Here is a 17,637-nt window from a genome sequence, read left to right as displayed (position 1 = left end):
TCCCAGCCCTCCCCCTTCCAAAGTCCTCCACTGACTTTTGAGAATTGAGTGATTTCACTTAAAGCAGACAAATAGGCCCTTCAGCAAGGAGATAGCTAAGCTCTAATATTGTGGGCAAAGCAAGCTCACAGAGCTGGAGTTTGTGTGTGTGTGTGTTTTTAAAGAAAGGCTTCAACTCTGGCTAGACAAATACAGACCATTTATTAACGTACGCACAGCCGTGCTATTTTGCAAATCCAGCAATTCTTATAAAGCTGCAAAACAGGACATAAGGCTGAATGCCTTCTGAATTAAATTAATCTTAGATAGGAATTAAGAGCATCCTCGCTTTCACTTTGGATGAAACAGGTCAGTCCAGAACTTTGATGTATTAATGCTAGCATAAAGTGTTATCTTAATACTCTCTTTTATACTTACAGGACATATCATCAACCAAATGTCTCTTCCTTGTACATCTGACACTGCGAGACATTCGTCCTTTAATACAGAATTTATCTTATTTGGCACTATTTACCTAAACATGGTCTGTTGATAAAGTCCTTGCTGTACAAATGGAAAGGCAGTTGACTAAATCCCTTATTATAAATAATCACTGTCTATCTTTCAGTGTAAATTCAAGGACATGTTCACTTTCAAGCTATCAGTTCAATTAGAAAAGGTCTATTCACTGTCGATGTCTATATCTCATGGAAATAGGAAAGCACAGTTAATAAACAAATCAAACTATTTTAAAAAATAGCACAGTGGATTATGAATTCCGGAGCCCACGCTGATGGTGACACTGTCAGGACACATGCTATACAAAAATATATGCAAGCAGTTTTATCTAAATTTTTTATGCTACCTTCAGGATTTAAATCTGACCTTTGTGCTTCTCCTCCCCAAACCCCGATACTCAAACCTTTATTTCAGAAGATGCTGCCTATAACGTACCTTCCATATATTAAAATTTAAAGAATAGGTTTCTACATGTATAAAATGCTAGTTAAGCCTTACTCGATTTATTTCTTTTGATTAAAGAATAGGAAAGCTGGTTTGGGGCGGTGGATGACTGTGTGTAGGATTATGGCTGGGGATGGATGCTGGTGCAGAACTGAGAAGCAGGAGTTGGGGCTCGGGGTCATAGGATGTCCTTGCTGTTCTTGACTTTCCTGTGAGGCTGGGGCCCTTTCCTAGTTCTGAAAGGCTCTCACCGTGGTAGCCATGTGGTCATAGAAAAATGTATCTCCTTTCTTTTGATAAGAAAGTAACTCTCTAGCCTTTAGAGTTATGGGAAAGGTTTGACAGCCAGAATCTAGAAAGCTGGTAAAAGTCCAAAAAGAAACCCATAATTTTATTTTTTTTTAATTTATATCTCATGACATTAATCACATCTTATGGAATTTAAAGGAGCTCTTGCAGTGGCCTGCGTCTTGATGCCCAGAGGCTCAGACTGGAAGGGCTGTGTGTGTGCAAGGTCAGCCCTGCTCTCCTCCATCCACATGCTGCTCCAGCTCCGTGTTCGTCTGAGATCAGGATTTGGCTCCTGATCGGTATTTCCACACAGTATTTACCACCCTAGAAGGAGTGATTATATTTAATGGCAGAATTTCAGTTGACTTCTCAATATGTATTGAGTTGACCTTTAAGTTAAACCACAGATTAATTTTTTTTAGTTGTCTCTTTAAGTACATTTATAGACCTCTCTGTTCCGATTAGCATAACGGTAGATAGAGAAGAGTTACCTGGGTCAGATTATTTGTTGAAATCGGAGGAATTGCATGGCTTCTCCAGAAGGCAAATATTTAGCCCCCCTCTAACCACTGTACGCATTAGTTTTGTTGCAAAATGATTTTGGTTTATACACAGAAGACACCCAAGTGGGTATCAGTTTGCTTGAAAGCCCGGAGCCTGCCATTGATTTCATATAAGTAAACCTTCTCTCTGGAAGGCACTGGAAGTCAATGAAGCTTACGTGAGATTGAGTGGCTCTCCCATAGGCAGCAGGGCTTGGAGCAAGGCTGTACTGTGCTGGGTACCGATGGTAGGAGGGTTTGCCTCTTTGCTACCTGGCATGCTGTGTTCAGCTGAGTTCTTCAGAGATGGGTATGGATCACTTGTACCCTAAATCATCAAAACAATGTCCAGACATCCTAAACGGATGCTTTGTGTCCCATTGCCCAAGGAAGCTTTGGTGTCTTGGGCTTCTACGATTTTATTCAAAACGTAATCCTCAGTAGCACTCGGTCCTCTGAGTACTGACAGCTGCAGAAGTTACTGGGAGGCGATTTGGGGTTTGTTCCCTGTAATATCTGATGGATTTGCTGCATATTCTTCATGTGCCTTTTGCTGGATGGCAACACTTGGTTTAGGGACATGGGTGCCTCAGCTCTGGGTGCTGGGTATCGGACTGCAACTAGCCAGCTCTGGGTGGCCCCTAAGGATGCTAAAATTACCACCATCCCAATTAGAAGCCTCTTGCTGGCCAAGAGGGCTCCAACCCCCAGGTGGGTGGTGGCTGGGCCCCTCTGCAGGTGAGGGGCTGGTGGCCCCTCACGTACTCTGCATCCTTGGGGCCCTTGGTCTCTCTTGCACCGGGAAAGAATGACATATAAAAATAAATGCAAAAAATAAGTACAAAAGGAGCTTGGGTTCAAAATGAAACAATGTAATGTGCCAGCTTTTAGCCCCAGGCAGATTTTCATGTCTCTTTTTACGAATCTTTGTAAGTAAGGGTTAGGCTACGAGGGCCCTGCTTAGAGACTACTTAGGCTCCTGTATTGTGTAAGCACGTGTGCATTCCCACACAAGTCTGTGGGATGACTTACAGGCTTTATAGTATGCATAACCTTCAGCAATTTGCTGAATCAGGGCCTAAATACTGAAATATTCTTTAATAGTGCTGGCTCCACAATGAAACTCTAGAAGGCACATTTCCCTCTCAGTGTCTCTCCATAAGACTCATCAATGATAATGGAGTTACATTAGGCACATCTAAAGTTAATTATACAGTTACCTCCCTCTTGGCCCCTGTTTGTCAAAGAGAATATGATAAAAAAAAAATCCTCTGTCTTCTAACATCTATTTTTGTTTGAATTTTGATCTGCCATCTAGCCGAAAGAGTAAAGGGCACATTTACGGGCCTTTAGGTAGGTGGGTCTTGATGTCTGTTTGCTGAGAGATGGTGTGGGAAATGTTATGTTAAGAAAATGTGCAAAAAAATATATGGAAACCAAGGCAAAAGAAATATTTAGGGTGGGCTCTTAATAAATTGTAGCAAAGCTCTTCCTTTTCCAAATGAAGTGAGTTGCTTTTAGGGATGCCGATTTATTTCTGACTGTGGGTTTAGGGGTATGCTTTAACTAGAAAAAAAACAAATGCTAGTGTTCACTAAAAAAAATCAGGGATTTATTATGTAGAGATGAGGTTGCATGAAGCAGTAGATCTAAAAATTCTCTGTATGTTATAAAAAATAATTATATTTGTTGGCTTGGGTTTTTTTTTAACGTGATCTCTGTTAAATATGGTGAACCAAAATCCTCTATCCCAAATGCAGGTCTCCGAGTGTCTTGATTTGGATGTACATGCACATTGCTGAGGGATGCCAGGTTTGTCTAGGGATCTGGGAGCTCTGACACACTCCAGTTTACAGTACCTGAAGTGTGCTCAGTCGCTAATGTGTTTTGCATGCAAGATCACCGAGCTCCAGCATGACAGCTAAGAAAAAATGTCATTTTATTTTTAATTGGAGCAGGATACAATTTTGAAAGGAAAAAAATAAAAATCCAGCTCTTTGTTAGAGATCTGTTCCACAAGAGTCCAGTCAGAAACCTCCCAGTACTTAATAAAGTCAAATTCCTCACTGAGCGTTCCCGCAGCTCCCGTGGAAGCCAGTGGGAGTTGCGCATGAGTACCGAGGGCAGCATTTTGCCCTTAGGACTGAATTTCCCAACTGACTCTTCTTTTAGACTGTCTTTTGATTAACAATCTGTTTGCGGCAGGCTAGGGCCAGGGAGGCGGCGTATACCCCACTGTTCAAATCTGTGGCAAAAAAAAATTCTATGGAGAGCTACTTAATAAAAATCAACTTGCTCCAATAGTCATTGAGAAATACCTCAACTGTTAGCAATCAATCGAGGGCTGAGTTGGGGAAGAAAAAAATTAAAAAATACAAAAGGACATCAAAGAGGTTCTCATTCCCAGTCTATTGCTCTATTTAAGGGTCCTATAATTCGGTGAGGTTGTGTGCTAAATAATTTGTAAGCCTTCAGAACATCCAGGTTATTGTTTGTGGACAGATGGTGCATCACATTTTATTGCTTATTCCTTCTGTGGTTTCTCATATGCAGGACTGATGTGCACTCTGAAGTCTTTGTTTCCTTGCTAAAATCTCTAATCTAAAACAGGCAATCAAGCACACAGACAGTGCTTCAGAAAGCATAATCATAGTTTTAAAGGGGGAAAAAACCATTTCGGCTGCAGTTAGGAAGCAGATGTGTTCCCTGAAAATGCAAAAGGTTATCAGAAGTATTAAAATAGGAAAATAGATACGGAATTCGGGAGCACTGGGGAGAGCATGTGCTTTATTTCAGTACTGCAGGGTAGGTGTGCCTTTTCCTAGGCTACCTGCTTTGTATCTGGCTCTCTGTGGAGCCGGTGCAGCGAGAGCCTTCGGAGACCGGCTTTTGCTTCCACCTTTCCCCCTGAGATTGGCAGTCTTTGTCTTTTACAGGGAAGGAGCAGCCGTGTTGTGATCCTGGAACCGCTGCTGCCGCGAAGAGTTAAATCATGTTGATATACAGGAAGGAAATGGAATAGACTAACTCTACTCTTTTCTTCCTACGGATTTTTCTTTTTATTCTGAAGATAGAATTACTGTTTGTAAGCATCTGAAAGTCATTAGTGGCTCTGCAGTCTGTCAGGTGCCGACGCAAAAAACTGCTGAAACTGAACGGGTTCCTGTGCGGAGTGCTGGGAATTTGTCATGTGCTGATGAGCAGTTATAATAATATATGAGCAAATCACAAGCATTCTGCAAATTAATCAAATTTTTTTTCCCCTTCTCCCTTGTCTCTGGGAGAGTGGCTTTGCCGGCAGACGTAGGTGAAGCAGTTTTACTCACAGATGGTAGCTCTGGCATCAGATGGAATTTATATAACAGTAATTCTGATTTCCTGCCAAAGTAGCACTGAAAACACCAGGGAGATTGTACAAGACAAGTCATGTGGTTTTGCTGAGGTTGTTGTGGGAAGTTTAAGGGGGGAAATCTCAAATTTTCCTCTTTGCATTTATTGTTTTAGCCTGAAGGGCCAGAAATTGTACGCCATTCTGCCATAGGCGAAATCCAACACATCTTTTTTTATGAATTGCGCTGAAAGAGTGCTTCCCAGCTGTTGAAACTGCTGGCAGGGAGGGAGCCACATGACTCCTCATCCTTTCCCTTTCCTTACAAGGATTAAAGGAGGGAGGGTTCAAAAGGTTGCTGCACTACATGTTGGAGTGAGGCAGGGTCTCCCTTCCCAGGAAGCGATGCCATGTTCACTTAGGCTATACTCCCTCTGGCATAACGAGGCGGGGGGGTGGTTCAGGGGTTTTGGTAAACATCTCGTCGACGGCTCTTCCTCCTCATTAAAAACGTGTGTGTGTGTGTGTGTGTGTTTGCGGGAGGTTACTTGAGTAGATTAAGGCTATTAGCTGTGTCTCCACTGGCATTTCCAGTTTGATCAGTAAAACACAGAACGTGGGGACCTTTACCTGTTACAGGCAAGTGCTGGGCGCACTTGTGCTGCCGAAACGCGTACCGCAGTTTGATGGAGGGTCCAATCCTGACCTTGCTCAGAGGGGAGCAGGTCTGTTCAAACCACGGGCTTGTAACCAGGAGAGGAGAGCAGAATCAGGTCCGGTGGCTTTTGAATCAGACCAAGCTTTTAAAAACAAAAGCAGTCTCCTCTAGAAAAATATTATGGCGTTTTTATAATAGCAGCGTATTGAGTAATGCATGGGGCATAGCAAGACTGCTGTGACACTAAAAGAAAAAAATAGAGGCCAGCAGAACAGGAGAACTTTCAGGGGCTGTTTTTAATAAAGAGGTGAATTCTTTCTGCAGTAGGAAAAATGATAAAAAGATGGCGTATCAGCTACATTATGCAACAAAGTAATGCTGCTGTGTTTTTATAATGTAAGGCACTGCCCATTTGTTTTGGTTTACGTGACTGCAGTGAAATAAGTGGATTAGACTGAAACTTTAGCATGCTTCATTGCAGCTGGTTGCAGACATCTGTCATTCCTCAGCCATACATTCTGGATCATGCCAAGAAGAAAAAGCAAAGTCTGACACCTTTCATTTTAGAGAGCCTTTTATAGAAAAGAAAAGGAGAAGAGGAGAAAGCATTTCCTTTGTGACTTAATAAAAAAGACACTTTTTCTGCGACAACATCAACAGCACTTTCCAAGGGGAGAGGTCCTGCAAAGTTAATGCTCAATTTATTCTTTGCAGCCTTTTAATTTTTACTGTTTAAGCTCCTGATTTGTTGAATGGGATATGATAAAAATATGTTGGTGGGGTTTTTTTAAGAGACATTAGCTATATGGACACTTATGTAGGGAATGCGCCGGATGCGAGGAGGGCTGTGCCTGTGGTGGCAGAGTGGCGATGGCGCGTAATGCTGCGGCACGGCCCGTAATGAGCTGCTCTGCCGACTACACTCACAAAAACCCATAAACTGAAAACAGTAATGTTTTAGTGGAATGATTAGTGGGGTTGTGAGATACTCGTGGATAATTTAAGTTTCAGCCATTAGTGAGCTGGATATGTATTGACTTAGAGTGGGTTGGTTTTCCTCAGTCTCTTTACTAGGATGTTGCTATAGGTAGTCATGAGGTATGTGAGAAGTTATGGTGTGACAAAATACCATCTAAATTACCCCAGTTACCTAACAAAGCAACAACTAAAATTAAAGGAGAACGTGCTTCTCCCAAGTGACATCATACATGCAATACCCCAATTATTCTAGCTTGGGGTCCTGCTTCAGTAAATGTTTCAGCACGTGGGTAATTCCGTCCCTTCACGTTTAGGTGCTTTGTGGACCATGGGGCTGGACTGATGGGGAGAGGCCCGACCTTTCCCTGGATGTGTACGTGGGGGGAAGATCTTTGCATGGAGCAAGCGGCGTGGCTGTCAGACTTGGTGGTGGCTGAGGATGTGAAATGCAGGCAGGAAAAATTTAGAAAGCTGAGTACAGGATTTTTAAAATTCCATTCCACCAAATAAAATAAATAAGCTCAAGACAGTTGCCCAGAGAGAAAGAGAAAACGCTATTGTATTTATGAAGTGCTAGGCAGAATAAAGGATATTTGGTAGCAAAATATCATCCCTGACAAGGCCTTTCCTATTAGCACCTCTGAATTGCATGATCTCTTTACCAAGATCCCACTGCCACCAGTACAGCATTTATTCTGGGAAATCATAGGTAGATTAAATTCAAATAGAGCTTCATTCCAGAAGTTTTAAATGCTCCCTGAAATAATAAATATTTACTGAGACAATTGAAAAATATGTCAGAACATTAGACAGAAAACTTGTGAATGACCTAGTAGGAAAACTGAGATATTTTGCTCAAGGGGGTTAGAATGGGAATGTAATGTTATTGACGTGATTAAAACGAGTAAAGGAGTGCATAGACATAACAATTAATTGAAATATGTAAGTAAAGGCAAAGGTGGGACTCTGAACATGTAATTTTGGCAATTAGAACAACTCAGGGTTAGTTAATATTAAAGGAAAGCCTGCCACTTACCTTCAAAGCACGTTCCTTAGCTGTGGTCTGCATGGATCCCTGAAGCAGAGGAGGAGGAGGCTGTCAGAGGTCTACAGCCCAGCTACCTCTCCTCTCATATGGAGGGAGACAGGCTGCTGAGATATGGGGATGTACTAGCTGTGCCTCCGGGAGAGCAAGAATTGGTACTGGCATTGGGGGAACATGACAGGAGAGGAGTGCCTAGTGTTTTGGGCAAGCTGTTGTGAGTTCAGGGTCGTGCAGGAGATGATGACTGAGCAATTTATACATTGCCATAACCATCAGCATTATAAGTTTAGTCAGAGGTGGCCCGCTCTTTACAACAGGTGCCTAGTGCCCTTGATAAGAACTCTGTCCTCTACTTATGTGTATAAACCAAAGTAAATAAATATGAAAAATTAAATGTAATTAAATTTCCCAAAGCATGGGACATTGATAGTCTGGCATTTCAAGCTCAATCAATGACAGCATTCCCACTAACCTCGTTTGGAGCCCACTGAGGCACCGGGCTCGTAACTCATGTTGTCATGTCAAAACCCAAACTGGTGTGCCGTTGTGTGCGGGGTGCTGTGCCGTGCCGGGCGGACGTGCTGCCAGCAGCGCTCTGAAGTACATGGGTCCTTAGAAAGCAAACTCTTTGGCTATTTTCCAGGAGAGTTTTTGTTTTACAAGGTTCATGTAGTGTTTAGTATTTGTTTAGAAAGACCTTTTCAGTCACTATGCTGATGCTCTTCCTTTTTTTCCCCCCAAAAAATCCATTTCCCTTCAAAACCAAAAGTTCCTGTGGAAAAAGCTTACTCTTCTGAAAAAGAAACAAATTTGGTGCTAAGTGTCTGGAGCTGAGTAATCCTGTTACTTTGTCAGTTCTGCAAGAAATGGGCAGTGCTTGTTTTCCTAGGAGTTGCAAGTCTCCGTTACAGCATCAGCGACGTCACTGGCCGTTCGGTAATTTGCCTGTATTCAGGGTTCTGCAGAGGACTAGGGAGTTCCTCATTCTACCTCCAAATAATTATAATTTCTGCACTCTATAGAAAGAGGTAATGAGTGTTAAATTACTGACACTTTCCATAATTTCATGACTGGTTTGTTTAGTAAGCTAAGAGCCTGTGTATGGAGGACAGGGTAGAATTTTCTCCTTGCTTGTCTCTGCCATGAGTGACGGGGTGGCTGTTCGCCTCCATCACACCGGTCCACCCCTGGCTGGTTTACACAGCAGGGTTGGTTTGTTGGTGTTTTGGTTTTCTTTTGCTTTTACAGGAAATTTTAGTGTACCATAATTAGCGATCGTAACCTTTTGCGAGAGGAACTGCACTGTTACTTTAAGTGCAGTTTTTATTTTAGGGAATGTGTGAAATTAAGTTAATCTTTTAATAGTATGTGTTAAAGACACAGCGTAGCATCAACTTTTCATCATTAAACCCTTTAGTATACTCATCAGCAAGTTGAAATACCTATTCAGAAACACCGAGCGCTGTATAATATACTAAATCAAGAGCAGACTCCACCTTTGATTACATTTCAGAAAAGCCATGTAGGTATCTGAGGGTTTAATTTGATCCCCCAAACTGAGATTTTTTAATTTATTTATTTTTTTAAAAAAGTAAAACCCCTTGAAACAAATTAGCTATGGGTTGGGTCATTCTCCAGCTCTTCTGCTACCAGTGAGGATTCTGTCATTTGCCACCCTGCTGCTGCAGGCACCCATGGACAGAACGCCCATCTCAGCGGAGCCCCAGGGCCATGGTGCTGCATGGAGCCTTTGGGATGGGTGCTGGCCTTGGAACAGTGCCCTACACCATGTTAATCTCTACAGGGTAGTCCTTCTGGATGGCTAACCTGCCGTGGTAGGCTTCACAGGAGCATAAATCCCACTAGTTTTAGGGCAGTTTTTCCAAACGTCCTTGGTGCATTTATTTAGGATCAAGGTGGTGGCTGTTTTGCCATGAATTGGGTCTTTACCCCAAACTTATCCATCCCTAATTAAGGTCTTTCCTGTAACCTACAGTGAGAGAAAGGCTCTTCCAGATGGCAATTCACACGTGTGGACCTGAGCTGCCCCTGAACGTGTCTGCTCTGTGATGGCAAGGGGGGACTTAGGTAGTTGGTTTGGTACCTCTTATCATGAACAGCTTCTCTGATTACTCTCAGGACTGTTTGCGGGATTGAGCCTGGTGATGAAGGAATCCAGTTGAATTGGAGGGTGGTCGGGAGGCTGCCATAGCTTTAGGTGTCCCATGGGAAACACGTAACCCAAAGCCTTAACTTAGGCTTAGGTAGGTGAAAATGTTCCCAGGCCATTCTAAAATGCAGAGAGTTTACACTTTTTTTGTACGTGCTTCTACAGCAAATCATCCAAAAAGCCTCAAACAAGGCTTTTTATGGCTTTTCATGGTCAACATGAAATAGAGAGTTTTTAAAATTTAATTTCCTTTTTTTTGTAATCCAATAAACATATAAACTTCACAGAACATTGCAATCTTCCCAGAAGACCATCTTGGTTGGTCCTGGACCTGTGTGTAAATAAACATATACTTTTTCAATTGTTTTATAAAAACTTTTATTACATATATGAACCTGATTGGATGTACTTTAATCTGTCTGGTATTTTGGGAGTTTCATAAAATGCATATTTTGAGACCAATAAAATGGAATGGCTCAATCAGAGCCATTATTGTCTATTGGACAAATATATTTATTCAGCATTTTCCCATCCATACTGTTATGCTCCAGATCAGAATGGCTGCTTTAGAGCCATTCTGCTCTCCTGGGTAATGCATACAGTACTTGGGATGTTTGCTGTGGATAGTAAATGTATTTATGAGAATTTATATGTTTAAAAAAGGAAATCGCACTAGCCAAGATTTAAATGAAAGTAGTTCTCCCTTTGCAAACGCCTGATATTATGCTATAATAGCATTACTTTAAAATGGCAGTGTTCACCAAGATGCCCAGGACTGGAGACGCTCAAAAAGTCTTTCCTCCTACATGGGAAGCATGCAGCCCTCGTTGCCTGCTGTTAATTCTGAGGCAACACGCTCTTCATCTGTTTAAAGATGATTCTACTTCAAATACAAGCTTGTGTAGGTAAAAAAAAAAAAGATTTAAAGCACCTCTTCCCTGGCATGTCCAGGTTCACTGAAGGTTTGAATGCGCCTTGCTGACTTGGCGCTGGAGCAGATGTGTGATTACATGGACCGTTCCACTGGCAACGTTGTGGGACTGAGCATCTCCGTGCAGGCAGCAGTGGCCATCCATCCTAAGCCACTGCAGCTGTCCTGCAAGAGTGCCTGGTCATGGCTGGAGGTGGTCCCGGCCATTTGGGATTGCTACAGCAGCCTAGGAGGTCAAGTCCAGATCTTCAGCATCCCACATCTCAGCTAAAGAGATTTGTCTCCAAGAAATTCAGACCCTTGAGGCTTTTCAAATATTTCTTAGCGAGGGAGTAATTTATTTGTTTTAAAGAGGTAATTGCTGTTATTTTCGATTTTCACCGAAAGGATATTCTTAAACCAGGCAAAGAAATCCGCAATGAGTTTGCCGTATTGCATCGCAGTAAGTGCTGTAGCCATTGGCCATCTAAAGCAAAACATTCTGTCAGATAATCATGGCCATTTTTGCATGTTAAGGGAACAAATGTCATATCTAAGAAACACATTTTATTCAGGATTTAATTATAATTTATAGTACATTGCACAGCATTTGTTTTCTGTTCATCATTTTATTGCTCTTCTGCCTTTCCCCTAAATTTATGCGTTAGATTGTGTGTCTGTGTGTCTGTATGCGCGTGTCTGTGTGTATATATGTACACATATGCAATATAATAAAAAGTGGTGTAGTGGGGACAACAGACGGCTTGTGTGTGATGTATTATTGGCATTTTTCTTTCAAATTACCGTTTTCTTGCTGCTTTGGGAGAAAGCCATGATTTTGCTGTGATTAGTACACTTTTAACAATCTGGAATAAATTCCTGATCTTATTCATGTGACTACTCCAATGCCCATTTTTACGTTTTAGTGCAAACCCCTACATATGTGCCTGTAATACCACAAAAATAAGATGTTTCTCTTTGTGGAAATTTTTATAGAATTTGGATGCTGATCAAATATTTTTAGAAGTGGAGAATTAATGCAGCTTGACCATGTAAATGATTTTTTTTTAATGAAAAAGACTTTAGTATTCGTGTCTCTCTCCCTCTCTCTCTCTCTCTCTCTCTTGTTTGTGTATTCCTTTGTGCTAATCTTAAATAATGGATCCATATCAAAGTTAATAAATTAGTAACTATTAGCAGTGTTTGGATTACAGTAAGTAACTCAGTGACACTTCGTTGACATTGACTTTTTATGTGTTCCAATAACACGTTTTGGGTTTTAAAGATAAGACAAAGCAAAATAGGTTTGGCAAGTATCTGAATCCTCACCTGCTCATGGGCAATGGCTTTGTTTAAATGGAAGGCCACTGCTTTAAATATACTGTACTTTAAATGGTCCTAAAACCCAGATTTTGGGATCTGTCTTCCTCAAAACCTGCATTTTCTGACTGTTCAGCTGATGCACCACGTTGGGCTGCATCAGTCATGCCATGTTATGAAACCTAACGCGATGTGACTGATGCAGGCTGACGTGATGTGTCACAAAGCAACATATCAGATCACAAACTTGAAAGAAAAGAAAACAAACTTTTTTTTTTCCCCCCTCAAAGCCTAAATTAACAAAGCAGCATATATTTTTAAATAGGTGAACTAGCTTCAAATGTTGAGGGATTTTTCTAAGTATTGGTCCCACAAAGAAGTTCTCCATCCTGATTAGAAAGTGCCTTCCATCCACACTCCTTGTTCTCTCCAGGGTACTGTCAAAACTAGACAATATGATGAGGACCTGGCATCTCAACACTGCTGCCATGACTGGGCCTGATCCTGGAAGCTTTAGATGGCTTTCAGAGGTGCCGGAGGGAATTCCCTTTCCTTCCTGGGGAAATCCACACTACCTAAAAATATTCCTGGAGCCCAGCTACCATTGTTGTCATTTCAGCTATTTTTTATTACTACTTTCTGCTGCTCCAGTTCTTTAGACTGTCCACTTCCATCCAGAGGATTACAAAGTCTCTTCACATGCTCAGTCACAGCCTTCAGAGAAAGTTGCACCACAGCAGGGTTATTTCAGCCGCAAGCAATATATTGTCCTCTAGCCCCACTTTTTAATCAGAGAAAGGTGCACCATAGTTTGCCCCCCTTGGTGGACCACCCTTAGTCTAATTTTCCTTACCATGAAGGCAATGCTTTACGCGTTATCTTCTGAACTAGCGGGAAGATTCCACCACCACACACCCCCATTTTTTTAAGGGCTTTCATATAATTTTATTGGAAGATATATAGTGGGTAAAATATATATGAACTACAGTTTGCTAAGAAAGAACGTACCAACCACTGCAAGATAAAAACGTTATAAATTTATTGCCAACTTATCTGGGAAGGGTTATTTTAAGAGCCTGCTGCCCACAACAAGTTTTTGAGCTAAAATTAATGGATGGGATACCTAAGAGAAATGGGCATTTTCCTTCACCCCTTAGTTACAAGCAAATTGCAGATATTGTTATCTTTGCAAGTGAGAATAATCTCTAGTTTTTGTACTACTTCTGCTGTAAACAATGTACCGCTTGCTTTCCTATGACCCTCACTCTGTATACATATTTATATATTATTCATACCGGATTAAAAATGAATGTGCTCTTTACCACAGTTGTACTGCATAGTGACAATACAAATTAACTTATTGTGTACTTACTTTTCACAAGGCAGTGATGTGAAATTTTGATGGCCTGAAAAAGTAAGTCATGGGGGAGGCAATGCAGAACTGAATCCTTGTAGCTGCACTTTATATTGTTTGATTTATTAAAGTGCATTGAATTAATAAATGACATTGTCTTTCCAGAATTGCAGGGGTTTGAACTCGATTTCATGGTGGGCAGAAAGAGTTTGCTTTTAGCCTTAGCGAGGTGGATGGCTTTGTGGATTCCTTGTGTAGAAGCGGCCCTTTGCTGGAGAGAATTAGGATGGGTGTATAGTGATGGCTACTTGTGGGCAAAGCATTTGGAGCTGCACAGTGACATCTCGCACTGTTGGGTAGTGGTTCTGATTCTAGATAAAACTGGCTGGGGTATTTCCGTGCTACATGATGCTTGAGTGCTTGAGGGGTTCAGAGGGTGGCTGCTGGGCATGTTGTGCCTGCTCACTCCAGGAGTCCCATCCTCTTCTCTTCGCTCCCTGCTCGCTGCTCCGAGAGCGGTTTTTGAGGACATTACATCAGCTATGGTACATCCAGTTGCTGGATGCTGCAGCACGTGAGAAAGACCAAATAAACAGGGTATCTTTTTGCATTTTCCATCTCATCCATAAAACCAGAGTAAATAAGGCCGGAGGGCAAGCCACACCGTTCGGCATGCCATACCATTTGACACACATAGCAGGGCGTCTTCTGTTCTTAGCAAGGGAACAGGTCCTCAGGCGGCTGGATGAAACCCCTGGAATACTGGAAGGGTGAAGGCAGTCTCACAGCTCAGTCAATATGACAGCAGCAGGCCTCTGTTTTCTGGAGAAAGGGAAAAATCACCTCAGCTCTTCATGGAGCAAGCCCAACATGTCTCCCCAAGCATTTTTGTACCTACCCAGGCAGAGTCCGCAGACCCCCTCACTCTGCCTGGCCAGAGGCATTACTCAAGAGGCAGAAAAAGGAGAAAGAAAGATAGTCCAGAACCCAGCTGTGACTTCTGGTGACTTCAGCTGTCTCTAACAAACAATGAGGAGATGCAATTGGTTTCTTAGATTTTGGGTTTTTTCCTGAGTTTTCAATTATTTCTAAGTTTTTCTGAAACAATTAAAATCAGACTTTTTCTGGACCTTCTTTGTACCCAGACAGTTTTGTCATTGCTCCCAGTTTTCAAAGCTATTATATTCAAAATTTTTCAAGCATATTTGTGCATCTGTATTGATTTTAGGACTGACTCTAAGAGGCACTAGGGACACCTTCAATCTCTTCGTTGACTAATTCCTCATATCTTCCAGCTGAAATTTTTCTATAAAAGCCCAATCCAATTTCTGTAACATTATCTATGTAGGTTTCTTCCACTGCTATTGTTATGAAATTTTCCACTGAAATTTGACTTTGTAATGATTAGCAGCTTACAGATTTAATTTCTTTTTCCTTATGAAGTTGAGGAAAATGTTGTTCTTTATCCCAGGGGAGAACTAGAAGATCAACCCACACTCCATCCCGAGATTTATGTGTAAACATGCATGTTGGAGGTCTTGAAGGGGGGTGGCCATGCTTCTGGCAGTTGTTAACTTGTAAAAGCAAAGGGTGGAGGGGGACTCTCCATCCTTGAGAAAGGAAGCATGCCCATGCCTGTGGTCCTGGGGCACAGCATTTAGGCAGCTGTGGGCTGGACTTAGTACTTCTTTGCCCTCGGCCTTCAAGTGGCAGCTTTGCCATTACAGTAAAAGGAGCAGGCTATTTGAGCAACCCAGAGAACAAACCATGGATCAGGTGAATTTACACCGTTAGAGATGCTCATGCTGCTGTGTTAGCAATGGCACAAGGTAAAAATCAGTAGTTATCCAGCCTTGCTCCTACGTCTGCTGGGAGGAGTACAGTAACATTCCCGCTTCGGTACAGGTAACATTGGACCAGTGCACAACAAGCATCTATTTACTTATCTGTTGAATTCCCACCTAAAATTAAGGCAAGAGAATCCCAGCCCTTCCCCACGTAGCAGGAAGCATCATCCTTTTCCTCTGCTACACCAGCGTCTGTTTCATGCCTGCTAGGTAGTACCACGGCAGCCAAGGAAAATGTGCTCTTCAAATGTGGAGATAGGGTATTGTTTTTCACTTATCCTGGCTTTATGTAGATGGTCTGGCACATTTATTTATTCATTTATTTGAGCAAATTAAAGCAAGCTAAGCGCATTTGACCTCAGATGGTCCTGGTTTAAGTTAATTTGAGAGACAAAGCTCATAAAGTTCCAGTAAAACACATCAACAACTTCCCAGCATAGGTTGAAATGTGATTGCTGAAACATAACCTCCAAAACCAGATACAGCACGGAGATTCAAAGTCACAATAATCTGAAAAATATGGAAGAGTGTATTGATAGCCTTACTAAGAAGCGATATCTTTCATTCATGCCTTTGTTTCACAGTCGGTTGCTGTTTCACCCACAAGAAGTGCATCCATCAGATTTTGTGCATTAACATTCCTTTTCTAATCTATCTTGGACATTTTATTTTAAGGCCGGTGATAACCTTGGGCCCCAGTCCAGCAAACACTTATGTGCTTGCGTATCTTTACTCACAGGAGTAATCTCACTGGAGTAAATGTTTGCAGGTTTGAGGCCTTGGTTATCTCAATCCATTATTTCTTTCCATTAAAAAGTAATCTGTGTGATTAAAATAAAACATACAATTCTTTACTCAGAAACCCACCCAAAGACAAAGTGTGTTTATTAGACTAAGGGTCTGCACATCGTCATCCTTGAATTGCACTTCAATAAAAGAGATAATTAACAAATGCAAAAGAAGGCAGTCTCGTACGCGATCGTACTGTATTTACAAGAGCTCAGTTTGGACCGCGGGCTGATGGATTTACAGCTGGGTCTGAGGAGGAGATGAAATAGCCACATTTCTCCAGAAAAATCTGAAGCAGGGAATTTTTAAAGCGTGGTTTCTTTACCTAGGCAGCATGCAAATAGTGCATGTTTCTGATTCTTGCTGAAGATGCGTCCCGACATCCTCCATGCAAGAGGAGGGATCTCTGCCCAGGGGACTCCAGCGCTTTCGGCTTTGTCAGGCTGTGCCACGGGTGGGTTTGCAGGCGCCGCGTACCTAAAATGAAAAACTAACCAGACTCTCATCTGTCACGCAGGTCACAGGCCTTTCCAGTGCAGATACTGCCCGTACAGTGCCTCTCAGAAGGGAAATCTGAAGACCCATGTTCTCTGTGTCCATCGCATGCCTTTTGATAACAGCCAGTATCCCGACCGCAGGTTCAAGCGCTCCAGAGTTGACTCCGAAGCTTCTGGGAATTTGGAGGAACCTGCAGCTGTCAAAGCGGGGAGCTCGGCAGAGCTAATGGAGGAGGGCAGCAAGGCCCAGGAGTGACGCGGCTCGGCCGATCGTCTCCGTACTGCAGTAGCCTTTTGCACCGGGTTTAGATACGCGTTTGGGCGAGGGTCAGCTAGCCGCCTGCCCGGCGGAGGCGTGGCGTGCCAATTCCCAGAAGGGCACGGGATGCTGGAAACATTCAAATATATGTATATGTACACGTCCACACACACGCCTATATATATATATATTTACACGCAGAGAGACACTCATTCATAGACACATCCAATATATATCCACATGCACGCACACTGAGTACACGCATCCCATACGTGTGTGTGTGTGTGTGTGTGTGTGTTTAAATATATGTTACACACGCAAAATAAATTCCCAGCCCTTGAAAATGGCTGCTAAACTGTTACCTGGCAACAAGTACTTCCAAACAATGTAGGTGGGATAATAAAGTGATTTAAAAATGTTAGGAGGTCGTTAGTTGTTTAAAAAGCAGGGCAGTTTCAAACTTTAAAGTGGTCTTTGTCCAAAAATAATGCTCTTAACAGAAAAATGATACCGTCTAAACGATTTAGTGTTGCCTTGAAGATTGAGGGGCTGTGTTTTCATTGTTGAAAACACCTTTATAATATGACACCAGCTGCTGTCATTTGCCTAGCATAGTAATGAGATGTGTTGGTAGACTGCCATGGTGCCAGTCTGACTGGAGCTGTCATTGCAGAGAAAATCAATTCAAGTGGTGTTGCAACTGCAGT

The 17,637-nt window shown here is 42.2% G+C and overlaps 1 protein-coding gene across 1 annotated transcript in view; it reads left to right on the top strand.

Annotated features, from left to right (window-relative positions):
• The window catches only part of ZNF536 (zinc finger protein 536), a gene marked incomplete at its 3' end in the record, with an annotated part of 244,601 nt that extends 227,674 nt beyond the window's left edge, over positions 1-16,927 (top strand). Inside the window, exon 5 of the mRNA XM_084270017.1 lies at positions 16,692-16,927. Within this exon, the coding sequence (XP_084126143.1) occupies positions 16,692-16,927 (236 nt within the window). The remainder of the gene's footprint in view (positions 1-16,691) is intronic.
• Positions 16,928-17,637: the final 710 nt, after the last annotated feature.

Source organism: Gallinula chloropus, assembly GCF_964237585.1.
Source record: "Gallinula chloropus genome assembly, chromosome: 13".
Taxonomy (NCBI): domain Eukaryota; kingdom Metazoa; phylum Chordata; class Aves; order Gruiformes; family Rallidae; genus Gallinula; species Gallinula chloropus.
The sequence above is the reverse complement of the archived record's forward strand: the minus strand, read 5'-3'. Positions and strand labels throughout refer to the sequence as shown.